This window comes from Peromyscus maniculatus, chromosome 8 (genome assembly GCF_049852395.1).
Source record: "Peromyscus maniculatus bairdii isolate BWxNUB_F1_BW_parent chromosome 8, HU_Pman_BW_mat_3.1, whole genome shotgun sequence".
Lineage (NCBI taxonomy): Eukaryota > Metazoa > Chordata > Mammalia > Rodentia > Cricetidae > Peromyscus > Peromyscus maniculatus.
Genome location: NC_134859.1, coordinates 56,293,129 through 56,306,080, shown reverse-complemented (window position 1 = coordinate 56,306,080; position 12,952 = coordinate 56,293,129). Strand labels below are relative to the sequence as shown.

Sequence of the window (12,952 nt, the reverse complement as noted above, 5' to 3'; positions counted from 1 at the left end):
AACTTAAAGTAAACTTTAAAAAACAAATTAAACATATAAATCTAAATATATCAAGCTAGGATTCACAAATGACAGAGAAAATGTGGCAGTTGTCTCCCAAGGCATCGGTTATTTTACTTAGTAGGATATTTCCCATTACCATCTATTTCCTGTAGATTTTTACTTAGCCTTTTCATTTTATGTATGTGTATGCTGTGAATACATATGTGTATGCATATTTGCATATGTTGGGCATACATATGTTAGGAATTGCACTGTGTGTATGTGGACAACCTAAATTGATGTCTAGAATCTTCCTCAGTTGCTCTCTCTTTATTCATTGAGGAAGAATCTCCCATCATCCACATCTAGAGCTTATCAATGGAGTAAGTTTAGTTAGTGATCTTGCTCTGGGGATCCCCTATTGGTGAAATTATTAAGGCCAATCCACATAGTTAAAAGGAGATTTATTTAATAGTATAACTTACAAATTAAGGGATAGGTAGGTCGCGGGGACTAGGGCAGTTGTATCTCAGTCCAGCAGTGTTCTCTGGAGCTCTGCTTGGTCCATCTCCACCGTTCAGGGTCCCGGAACAGAGAGAGCACTGGCCCATCCAGATCTCGGGTCTCCAGGTGCCTCCCTTGGCCCCGTATTGTAGGTGTGACAGTTGCCGAAGTCTCTATGGGGGTTGAACTTCCAGATCAAAGCTGGAATGGCTACCCACTACAATCCCCTGTCTCAGCTTACTGAACCTGAAGTAACAGGGGTCACAGTGCAAACACAGCATGTGCATGGGGCCCTGGGATCCAAATTCTAGTCCACATGCTTCTGCTGAGAGCTCTTTAACTTCTGAACCATCTTGCTGCCTCAGGGATTTCTGAAGTGTGACAGAACTGCAAAGGATTTAGATATGTGCATGGTAACAGATACATTCCAGCTGGAAGATCATTCAGAGCATGGCTTTGGAGGAACTGAGAACTCCCTTTACACCTGGGACAGACATGGCCTGAGCCAGGCAGACCTTGGTCACAGACACGAGTGGCCAACCTGGTGCACTTAGTAGATGTTAGAAGTTTTCCCACAGAAGACAATGAGAGCAGATCTATAGATCCTGTTTTCAGAGGCAAGTTGTCCCCTGAAGCCAAACTCAAATGGCTAATTCTGTGAATTGATGGTACACTCTGTGAGCTCCCCAAATTTGCTTCAGTACTTTGGCCAGGACAGGACAGACAGCTGCCTTATAGTTTGGTCAACCATCAGGTGCTGAGGGAGGACTTGGATTCTGGTCCATGGGGCATCGTCCTATCTGTCTTATCTTGGGTTTCTTCCAAAGAAGATGCTGAGATGAGATTTGTGGTCAGGTCCAAAACTGGAGAGAAGACACCTTGGATGCACTGGCTAGAAGAAGGAGTAGGGAAGGAGGGAGAAAGCCAGCAAAGTGTGCTGTGGTGAACGGTGGAACAGGTGACATCAAGAGCAAGTGTGTTCCTGTGTTTTCCATTGGCAGGACAGGAAAGAGAGACTGGGAAACTTTTGTTATTCTTGTTGTTTGATTGATTGACTGACTGATTGATTGATTGGATTGACTGATGATTATATGTAGCATGAATCATAAATGGTCTTATTAATAAAAACAAACCTGGAGCTGGGTATTGGGGTGAATGCTGGATGATCAGAGAAGCAGAACAAGTCACAGCCACCTCACCTCGCCAATTCCTCAGCTGGTCCTGTTTCCTCAGACTGGATGCCTCTGAGTCCTCATCCAGATTGGGTCTCAGCTGAACTGTGCTGCTCAAAAGCCTAAAAGCTTAACCAGCCTAGTTCATGGTCCTCATGCTTTATAAAACTTTTTGCTTTCTACCATCACTTCCTGGGATTAAAGACTCACTTCTTGGGATTAAAAGGGTGTGTCAACAAGCCTGGCTATTTCCAATGTGGCCTTGAACTCAGAGATCCAGACAGATTTTTGCCTCTGGAATGCTAGGATTAAAGGCGTGTGTGCCACCATTTTCTGGCCTCTGTAGCTAGTGGCTGTTCTGTTCTCTGACCCCAGATAAGTTTATTAGGGTACACAATATCTTGGGGAACACAATACCACCACAATTATAGCTTAGGAAGTTTCCAAACTCACCATATGGAAAAGCTGACTCTGAGCTCCAGATTCTCCTGCTTCTGTCTTCTGAGTGATGAATTACAGGACTACACAATCATACCCAGTGATTTTTTATTTCTGTTGTATGTTTGTTTAGATATGTATATTAAATTATAGTTCTAGAGTCGGGAAGCTCAAGTAGAGACTATGACTGCTCTGCTTAAGAAAAAAACATACTGGCAAGCAGGTACCTTCAAGAGAGAAAGGGAACTCCTACCCCCCAAAGATTGCCCATCCATTCCTAAAGGAAGAGTATTGATCAATTAATAAGGGACCTGCGCCCATGTCCCCCAAGGGGACATTCACACTAGACCATTGTCCCCATGCTGCTACACTGGCAACTACTTTCTATATGAGTTTCAGAGAGGACAAAAGGCATCCAAACAATGCCACAAACAAGGCTTGTTGTTACCAATGATCTGGAAGGCAGTACAAAATAAGCCGGGGATTGCCAGTCCTAGGGTCAGGAACAAGTACATGTCCTGAACATAAACTCTAAGGCATCCCAAGACCATCCCAAAAGACAAAGAATCCCAGGGCTTATAAAATGATGTTGTCAGGACTGCCAAGGTAGGAGCCAATGTGATCTGTCAGGAGCAGACATTGACTCCATTCTCTGTAATCTCACAGTACTCCATGGCCTCCTACAAGGATAGACCACAGCCCCCAAATTACAGATGGGAAAACTGAGTTCAGTGGAGCTACTGGATCATAACATAGACTGAACAGAGACATAGCTGTGTCTGTGAACTCGCCCTTTATTCGCAGCCCCAAAAGCAGCTCTGGCACAGAGTAAGACATTGATAAGTATCTGGTGTGTAGATGAAGGTCACACAGCATTATTATACGTCAAGTGAATACTTGAACTACAATCTTCTACATTCTAAAGCTCACATTTTTTGCACTGCACTGTTCAGAATGACCCAGTGCCCACAGGCAGTCTGTTGTACAGCTTAGACAGATCCTAAGCTTATCCAATTATTGAAGAATGAAAAGAAGGAGGAAAGAAAGGAATGAAAGAATAAACTGCTATGTACACCTATGCTCCATCTTTATCTCCTTTATTTATGATTCATTTCAGAAGAACATCAGAGTGAAGGAAGAGAGAATCTTTACCAAATAGAGTCCTTGGAAACAGAGGGTTTGCTCCAAAATTTCACACAGCTACTACTTCTACAAAAATCTTGCCCAAGAGGCCGGGAAACCTTGGTCAGGGAAAGCTGGCATCAATGTGTAGCAGAGGAGAGAGGACATCTGATTGAGATCCAAGATTTATTTCATCCAAGCCGAGATATGCAGGAAGAGCCTCAAGTAGTCGTATTAGAGGGGGCTGCTGGAATTGGGAAGTCAACGCTGGCCAGGCAGGTGAGGAGAGCATGGGAGGAAGGCCAGCTCTACACGGATCACTTCCAGCATGTCTTCTACCTCAGCTGCAGAGAGCTAGCTCAGTACAAACAGCTGAGTCTGGCTGAGCTCATAGCAAAAGACCAGGCTGTGCCTGCAGCTCCCTTCAAGAAGATCCTGTCTCAGCCTGAAAAGCTGCTCTTCATCCTGGATGGCATAGATGAGCCAGCATGGGTCTTGGAGGAGCAGAATCCTGAGCTCTGTCTGCACTGGAACCACCCACAGCCTGTGCACAGACTGCTGGGCAGTTTGCTGGGGAAATCCATACTTCCTGGGGCTTCCTTGTTGCTCACAGCTCGGACCACAGCTCTCCAGAAGTTTATTCCTTCCTTGGGGCAGCCACGTTGGGTGGAAGTCCTGGGTTTCTCTGAGTCTGGACGGAAGGAATATATCTACAAATATTTCACAAAGCAAAGAGAAGCAATTAAAGCTTTTATCTTGGTTGACTCAAACCCAGTGCTCTCAACACTGTGTCTGGTGCCCTGGGTATCCTGGCTGGTCTGCACTTGCCTGAAGCAGCAGATGGAGCAGGAAAGAGATCTCTCACTGTCCTCACAGACAACTACAGCCCTCTGCCTGAAATACCTTTCCCAGACACTTCCAGAGCATGCGCTGGGGACACAGCTCAGAGGACTCTGCTCACTGGCTGCTGAGGGGATCTGCAGAAGAAGGACTCTGTTCAGTAAGAGAGATCTCTGTGAGCAAGGGTTATCTAAGGATGTCATTGCCCTTTTCCTGAAGATGGGTATCCTTCAAAAGCAGCCCAGCTCTCAGAACTACAGCTTTGCCCACTTGTGTCTCCAGGAGTTCTTTGCAGCAATGTCCTGCATCTTGGGGAATAATGAGGAGAAACATGGTGGTATGGAAATCTACAGAATTGTGGAAACACTGATAGAAGTGTATGGAACGCAAGACCTGTTTGAGGCACCCACCATACGCTTCCTGTTTGGCCTTTTGGGTAAACAAGGGGTAAACAAAATGAGGAAGATCTTAACTACCCATTTGCGTCTGCACACCTTATGGGAAATACTGGATAAAGCCAGGGCATTGCCCCAGCACCAGAATCTCTATTCTCTGGGATTGTTTCATTGTTTTTATGAGACTCAGAATGAAAAGTTCCTGACACAGGTAATGAACAATCTTCAAGAAAAAAAGGCATGTGACACGACATTTATGACACACCCAGGGTTCCAGACAAATGTGAAGCACTTGGTGGTCCAGACAGACATGGAGCTCATGGTGGTCACTTTCTGCATTAAGTACTGCCACCATGTGAAGAGGCTTCAGCTGAATTGGAATGAATATCAGGGACGAATTCTGGTAATCCCTAGGATGGTTCTGTGAGTATCCAGACACAGCCCTCTCTCTCCCCCTGTGGATCCCATGAGCACACATATTCTGAGCACCAGCAGCACTCTTAGCTGGTTCCAGGGCAGCAGGATACAGGTCACCAGTGACATCTAACTGCTGAATCTGACCACCTTTCTCTATTTGCCTATGTGTGCCTGACTGTATGTTGGTGCTATGAGCCTTTATCTCTCCCTATGCCTCAGTGAGGATCACCCACCTTCTCTCATTCAAATTATCTTCACCATTCACAAGGTTCAAATGGTGCACAGTAACTGATCCTCTCTCTCTTACCATGCTTTCTCTCTGAGAAACTGCTCATTCAGCTCCTGAAGGCATCATCCTCCTTGCCCATGACTGTGCCTTGACCATGAGGTCTTGCCTCATCACCTCAGATTCATATGTATGAGAATTACTATGTTTCCACTACCCAGCTTGTGTCAATGAAGGCAGTCTGACCCTGGGACTCAGCCTGAAGCCGTCCTAATTTCTTGCCAATCCCAGTAGCAAGGTACACTTCTCCTTCCACTGTGCTGTATTGGTGACTCAGTACCAGGAAGTGTCTCTCGCCCCTCTAGATGATGCACACCATCAATATTCATTAAGCACTCATTTCATGGCAGGCCCTACCAATCAATTACAGGAGGAAAAATACAGTTGCTTCCACGAGAACGTCAAAAAGTGGAGCTAAGGCAGTCAAGTACACTAATTACATAGAGTGTGACTTTTGCAATGATCAGGCACACACCCGGTATCAGGGAAGGGAATGCTCATTCAAGTGGACCAGAAAGGGAGAGATTCTCAGAGGAAGAGATATTTTTTCTTTGAGTCTTCTGTTTCTACACATTGAAGCTTTTTCCCCAGATAAGCTGAGCTGGGCTTGGCCAGCATACATTTGAAATCCCATCATTCTGGTGGCTAAAACTGAAAGATTTCTAGAGTTCTGGCTTTGACACCAATCTGAACAACACAACAAAAGCCCACATGAAAAGTAAATGACTTAAAAGTAGTGGAGCAACTGTTAGAGAACAGGAAAGGGATGAAGAGTAGAGAGAAAACCGGTGAGAGCACAGTCGTGATCAAACTGTGTTACACACATATGAGAAGTTGTCTCAATGACTCATTTTATATGACTAGTAGGACCTAATTAAAAACATACTTGTTGTAGAAGAGTAAGATATACCAATTATCTAACCAACTAAATTAGTATCCTCCAGAATTCCATTTATCAGACAGGACAGCATTAAAATTTGGGTTAACTGAGCTTGGTCATGCACACCTGTCATCCCAAACTCAGAAAGCTGAGGCAAGAAGACCAGTAGTCCCAGTCCAGCCTGGGCTACATAGTGTGACACTGTCTCAAAATATTAAGAGCTGAGGATGGAACTCATTGATAGAGAGATTGCCTAGTGTTTGGTTAATTTTCTGTTGCTGTGATAAAACACCATGGCCAAGGCAACTTATAGAAGAGTTTACTTGGGTTTATGGCTCCAGAAGAGTCAGGGTTCATCCTGGCAGAGGGAAAGTATGTGACTGGAGCCCCAGCTGAGGGATCATTCTTGAACCACCATCAGGAGGCAGAAGGGGTATGTGAGAAATGGCTCTAGACTTTGAAACTTAAATCCTTCCCCCTGTAACATATTTCCTTACACAAAGCCATACCTCGAAGCTTTCTTAAATAGTCCCACCAATTGAGGACAAAGCATTCAAATGCCCATGACTCTTGATCACATCTCATTCAAAACACCATGGTTAGGAACCTAAGATTTTGTACAATGCATGAAGTAAAGAATTGGAGTATACCTCTTAATCTTTTTTCTATATACTTTTATATAGTATAACTGAGCCATATAGTATCTTATACTCATGGTTATATTCTTAATGAATTTAGACCATCTTCTCTGGTTACTAAAAGTCTAGTTAACATTCTGAATGGCATTACAATATTCCCTATGGAGAATATCTTGGCCATTTGGACCATTTTTCTGTTCTTAGCCATTTAAGGTTGTTACTAAGTGTCTATGGTTATATGCAAGTGAGCCTTGGATGACTTTGATACTAATGTTTCAAGTAGAAGGGGTCTGGTGTGGACCTTCAGGAGAATTCTAACTAGGTACAAAGACAGGTCAGATAAGGCAAGAGAAACCAGGAACACCATCCTGCGGCGCGCTCCTCGGCCAGCGAGGAAGAACGACCACCATGCGAGGATCCTTCTCAGAACACACTTTATTGGAGCACCTCTTGGTTAAGGGAGAGCGGGAGGTGAGGGGCCCCGAGGACTAAACTGCAGCTGCTTATATAGGGACTCAGGCAAACGTGCCGTACTGTGATTGGGTCCCGCCAGAATGCAAACACGGGGAGCCACGGGATAGGCTGAGGACATAAGGCCAATTACCATACTCGTGCATCATAGCCAAATATGGAGTTGTTTACAGCTAGGCTACCAGGAAGCCAGCGCCATCTTAGAATGGCGGCTCCCTACACCATCCTGCTTGCAAAAGGACCATGTCCTTAGGAGCCTAGGACAAACACATAGGTGAGGAAGAGGCTTCAGCCGCTAGTGAGAAAGTGAACTTGAGAGGAAAAGACAGCCAGACAAGATAAGGAGATAAGCAAGAGGCCATTGCTCAGAAGGGAAACACTTGAGAGGTGGAACCTGGCCAAGCTAAGGGAACGGAGAGGACCAGCCCAGGGAATTAAGGCATCAAAGATGGCAAGGTGAACAATTTCTGTGTGGGGCTCCTAATGGCACCTCTTGACTTTGAGTAATACATTCTGAAGTTCCCCATTCAGTCAATGCAAATACTAACATGCAACAAAACTGTCATCTTTTAAGAGCTGGGAGAGTGGTTCCATGTTTAAGATCACTTGCTGGTCTTGTAGAGAATGTAGATCCATTCCTAGCACCCACAACAGATGGCTCATAACCACCTTTAACAATAGTCCCAGAGCCCTGGTCTATGGGCAGGCTTCTGGAATCCGGTGCCTGTGGTGTGACACCTTGCACAGCCTTGGTGGAGTGGGAAGTGGCTTGGACCTGCCTAGACTGAGTGTGCTGGGCTCTGCTGACTCCCCATGGGAGACCTCAATTTGGGGGATGTGGGGATGAGGCGTGGCTTGGGAAAGAGGGCTGGGGTGGGATGAGGGAGGAGGGAGGATCTGTGGATAGTATGTGGAGTGAGAAGAAAATTTCTTAATAAAAAATGAAAAAAACTAGAAAAAAAAGAAAAAGGAAAAGGAAAAAACAGTAGTCTCAGAGGATCCAAGACCCTCATTCTGTCCTCTGCAGGTTTCTGCATGTAAAGAATGCACACAGACAGGGAGGAATACAAGTGTGCACATAAAGAAAAGAATAAATAAAGCCTTTAAAAAAGCACCATCCTTCAAAGTTTAGTATTTGGTTTCCTTGACATTTCTTTGGTCTTGTACAATTGGAATGAAATATCATATAATTTTTGTTATGGTTAAAGTTGGCTACTTTTCGTCAGTGTTTCTGGGGTTTTTGTGTTTTTTCGAGTTTGTTATTTTGTTCTGCTTGTAGTGTTTGGGATAGAATGTTTGCACAGGCCAGGCTTGGAGCTGCTCCTAGGCTCTGCAGTTTGTAGCTTAGGCTGGCCTAGAACTAACTATTTCCTGACTTCATATGCTTTGTTTTTCACATTGAAAGAATGCACTACCACTCTGAGCTGACCTCTTTCCCCTACCCCCCCTCCCTTCTCTGCACTCTTCTATTCTTGTAGAGAGGTAGGGACCATGTAAAACAGCACATCTGTAGTGTTTATAATCATGTCCAGCATCCCATCACAGTCATGTTCAGCCATCTCTGCTGAGTTCCCTTCCCAATTTTCCTTCATGAGACTCTAGAGTTCTGTTCCAAATGAAAGCGGTTGTAGTCACATCAAAAGGAAGAAGACTGTCTGAGTTAACAAGGACCTCATTTGTGCCAGACCCTGTGCTTAGTACGATAGATTAAAAATAAAAGATGCCAGCTACCAGTTCATACCCTGTGGGACACCTAGAATAGTCAGAAACAGACATACAACATGCTATGATAAGGATGTAGATGAGGAACCACCCAGAGGAGAGGATCCAGATGTTGGAGCAAAGGAGCATGTAGAAGCTGGTGAATCTTGGAGATGGCATATTGAAGTCTGGTACTCAGGATAACAGAAACCTAATGTGCTGTGTGAGGATGTGTGCCTCAGACCATGCACACACAAGTTACATCCCTCATTACCTCCCCCCATATCTCTCTCCTTCAGGTCCACGTGGAACCCTATCACACATACCAGTTGGAAGATTCTCTGCTCCACTCTTGAGTTCACAGGAAGCCTGGAGGAGCTGGACCTAAGTGGAAATCCAGTGAGCCTCTTTGCACTGTGTAGACTTTGTAAGATCCTGAGAGGCCGTGGATGTCATATTAGGAGATTGTGGTGAGTTTGGTCTCGGTTCTCCCCTGAAGCAGGGATGGACGGAATGGAGACAAAATGCAAAACCTGAGTTTAGGGCGAGGGTTCATATTCATCAGATATTTATCAAACTGTCTTGACCACACCTGTAACAGATGCCAGATTGCCTATGATAAACAAATGGGATTATGTTTTGGGGGAATCATGAGATACTGACTTTCAGCAACGAACCCCACTATAAACAGGCCCTTGAGGTCTTCAGTGGAGCAAACTTTCTATGAAAGGGCCTAGGAGAGCTGAAGAACACAGAGACAAAGGGAAGCCCAAGGGGAGAAAGCTCCAGGCCCAGGGAATGGCATCTCTCTGTTTCCTCCTACTCTCTGCCCTTGTCACCAGCCTTCTACTCTGTTTTTTATTATTATTTTTTATTCATTTTACATACCAACCACAAATCCCCCTTTCATCCCTCCTCCCGCTCCCCACATCTACTCTGTGTCTATGGACTCTATCTTTATCAAGATTTTACATGCCAAGTTAGATCATGCCCTATTCTATGGCTCATGAATTTCACTTCAGATGATTCTTGAAATATACCAGTGAGCTTTCTTGGGCCTTGTGGAGCTCTGCCATGGTCAGCCACAGCAGAGCAGTGGTCCCCAACCTGTAGTCATTGCTCCTGCAGCTCAGCTTTGGGAAGCATGGATTATCCACCCAGACTAGAAAGGTCACTCCAGAGAGCTAAACACTGCCAAACACAGCACACAAGGGCTCACAAAGGGAGACCTGAGCTCAGTTCCCAAGAGCAGTGAGCCTGGAGAAGCTAATGGTGAGCATCTCCCATGCAGGCTTGTCAACTGTGGCCTCACATTCAGACACTGTGTGGACCTGGCCTCAGTGCTCAAGGCTAGAACTAGCCTGCTTGTGCTAGACCTGCAGCTGAATGACCTGGGTGACCTTGGTGTGAGGCTGCTGTGTGAGGGGATAAGGAGTCGGAAATGCAACCTCTTCAGCCTGTGGTAAGTAAAAACCTGAGATTCCCTCTGAGCAGGAGGTAAGGGAAGAGACACAGGTGCATTACTACATGACAAGACATAGAAAAGAAAAGGGACAGATAATGCACAGTCAGCCTGGCTCTTGACCAGCTGCGCCACTTACACTCTGGGACTTAGGCAAGTCACTGTCTTCTCTAAAACTCAGTTTCCTCGTCTATTAAATAGAATGTCATACCCACCCCATAGATTGTAATGACATAGAATGTACATTTATAAAAACAAAGATAATAGCAGGTAGATATCTGGACAGAGTGGAATCACATGTATTAGCAAGGCTGTATATCTTGAAAGACGCCCAGGTTTGCCTTACTCTAGGACAATACCATTTATTCATTCATGAATCCATGCATGTATGTATTCATGTCAGGTTAACCCAGACCCTAGGGATAAAATTACAAACGCACATGGCTCTGTCCTCCTGAAGCTATGTGGAAAGAGACAGACATAGATCAAACACCAACACATGACTCTGTATTGACAAGCTCTTCTGAATGCCATGGAGTCAACAGTATTGTGAGAATGTCATGCTGTGAGAGATGGGACTTCATTGAATGGCTCAGGAGAGTTTTCTGAGGCCTGAAGGAGAAGTAGTACTTGATTTGGCCCAAGCTGAGACCAGGGCCCAAACAGAAGCGGGGTTGGGGAAAGCTCTGGAATAGAAAGAGGCTGGAGCCCTGGAGAGTCACCAGGTTCACTACAGCAGCCTGAGACAGTCCTCTGTACCAGAAATGGTGACATTCCCCCTGCACTAGAGTTTCACACACGCTCAGGAGCCTCCAAACTAGAGACCCTGGTCCTCCACACAGCCCCTTCATGCTGTCTCTGAGCTTCTCCCTCTCCTGTCCCTCCATCTCCCCAGCACAAGCCCACAGCCAGTTTCTAGTGAACTTCCCAGAGGTTGCTGGCCAGTGACCTTCATGGGCTCAGAGAACCACAGAGGCTCCCAATCCCTGTACCCAAAGTCTTCTGGTTCTTTCAGGCAACAGGAGTCCAGCAGGCCTGTTCCCCAAGACTTCCCTCTGCCAAGTCTTCTTCTTCAACTCTATTATTGTTGTTGTTATTGTTATTATCATGTTAATCTTGTGTATGTATATGCCAGTGGTTTCAACCTTCCTAATGCTGTAACACTTTAATACAGCTCCTCGTGCTTTGGTGAACCAAAACCATAAAATTATTTCTTCATTACTTTATAACTATAATTTTGCTACTGTTATGAATTTTAATATAAAGAGTCAATATTTCCAATGTCCATAGGCAACCTCTGTGAGAGGGTCATTAGACACCTCCATACACACAAGTCGCAACCCACAGGTTAAGAAGCATTGTTAGATGAGCGTGCAGGTGTCCTCAGAGACCAGAGGAGTCAAAATCTCCCAGAACTGGAATTACAGGTGGATATGAGCTGCCTGATGTGGGTTCTGGTAATTGAACTCAGGTCCTCTGGAAGAGCAGTTTGTGCTCTTAACCACTTATCTATCACTGTAGCTCTCTGGTTCAATTTTGAATGCACAGGAGCAGTTGGGCAGTGAAGAGTTTTCTTTCCACCCTCTGGGAGCTTAAACTGGCCCAGCTGCTTGGCACCTTTGTTCCCCAGCCTGCTTTAATCCATGACTGTTTCTCACAGGCTGAAGAGCCTGTTCAGAGCTGGCGTCTGCTGCACCTGACATTGCTTAACCTCTCACAGGTGCAGGACCCTTTCCCCTCCATCCTTGTCTGTGCCTCACAATAGGCAGATGGGAGTGATATAGCTACGGTTATGGACTGAGGATGTGGAAACCCAGGGAAGGTCACTACCCTAACCCCAGAAATGCTGGAACTTGAGGATCACAAGAATGGGACCAGCAGACCTCAGGTAGTGGCTGCTGTGTAAGAACAAGGCTTCCTCCCTTAACACCAGAGGGAACGTGGAGGGAGGTTAGAATGGAACCAAGTCTCTTTCCCTCAAGGAGAATACCCATGATCCCAGCACTATGTGTTTACTTTGAAGAGCTACCCAGATTCCCTTTGGAGATATGACCATGATTTCCAGTCACTGAAAATCCTGAAGGATACTGTGTGGCCCTTTGCCAACCAGCATCCCCTCTTGTTACCTTTCCTGTGACAGTCTATTTCCAATGACTGAACTGTGGGGCATGGGTATAAAGGGCAAGACCTGCGTTTCATTCTGGAAAGTTCCAACGAACCTCATTCTAAATTCAGATCTCCCTGCACACTGACCCAGCCGCATGGAGACTGTGTCATGGACACTTCTCCCTCCATGCAATCTGCTACTCTCCATCCTTTATCCTGGTTTTGAATCCTGAATAAGCCTTAATAAGGCTCCTCACTGGCTCCATCTACAGACAACGGAGTCCAGGATCCTGGACCCTGAGGCCTCATGGTCCTGTGGTGGATCCCAGAAGAAACAGCCCCCTCTTGTGCTTACAGCCTGGACCAGGCCCCTCTCAGTGACCAGGTGATGATGGAGCTCAGGACTCTGGAGGCAAAGAATCCACGGCTGTTCTTCTCCAGCATATGGTAAGGTGTGGGCACAGAACTCCTACAGGTCAACCCAGCACCTATGTGGATTCTGATGAGCTGAGAGGTGGGAACAGGGTCCTGGGGTGAT

At 45.6% G+C, this 12,952-nt stretch overlaps 1 protein-coding gene across 4 annotated transcripts in view; it reads left to right on the top strand.

The window, feature by feature from the left end:
• LOC102920420 (NACHT, LRR and PYD domains-containing protein 1a-like) overlaps window positions 1–12,952 on the top strand; it is a 140,992-nt gene that overhangs the window by 23,176 nt on the left and 104,864 nt on the right. For 2 of the 4 annotated variants that reach the window (XM_076542804.1, XM_076542803.1), the window contains 4 exons: window positions 3,214–4,876; window positions 9,146–9,316; window positions 10,138–10,308; window positions 12,772–12,861. The exons of the other annotated variants lie outside the window; for them this stretch is intronic. In XM_076542804.1, the coding sequence (XP_076398919.1) occupies window positions 3,214–4,876; window positions 9,146–9,316; window positions 10,138–10,308; window positions 12,772–12,861 (2,095 nt within the window). The remainder of the gene's footprint in view (window positions 1–3,213; window positions 4,877–9,145; window positions 9,317–10,137; window positions 10,309–12,771; window positions 12,862–12,952) is intronic. 4 annotated transcript variants of the gene reach the window in all.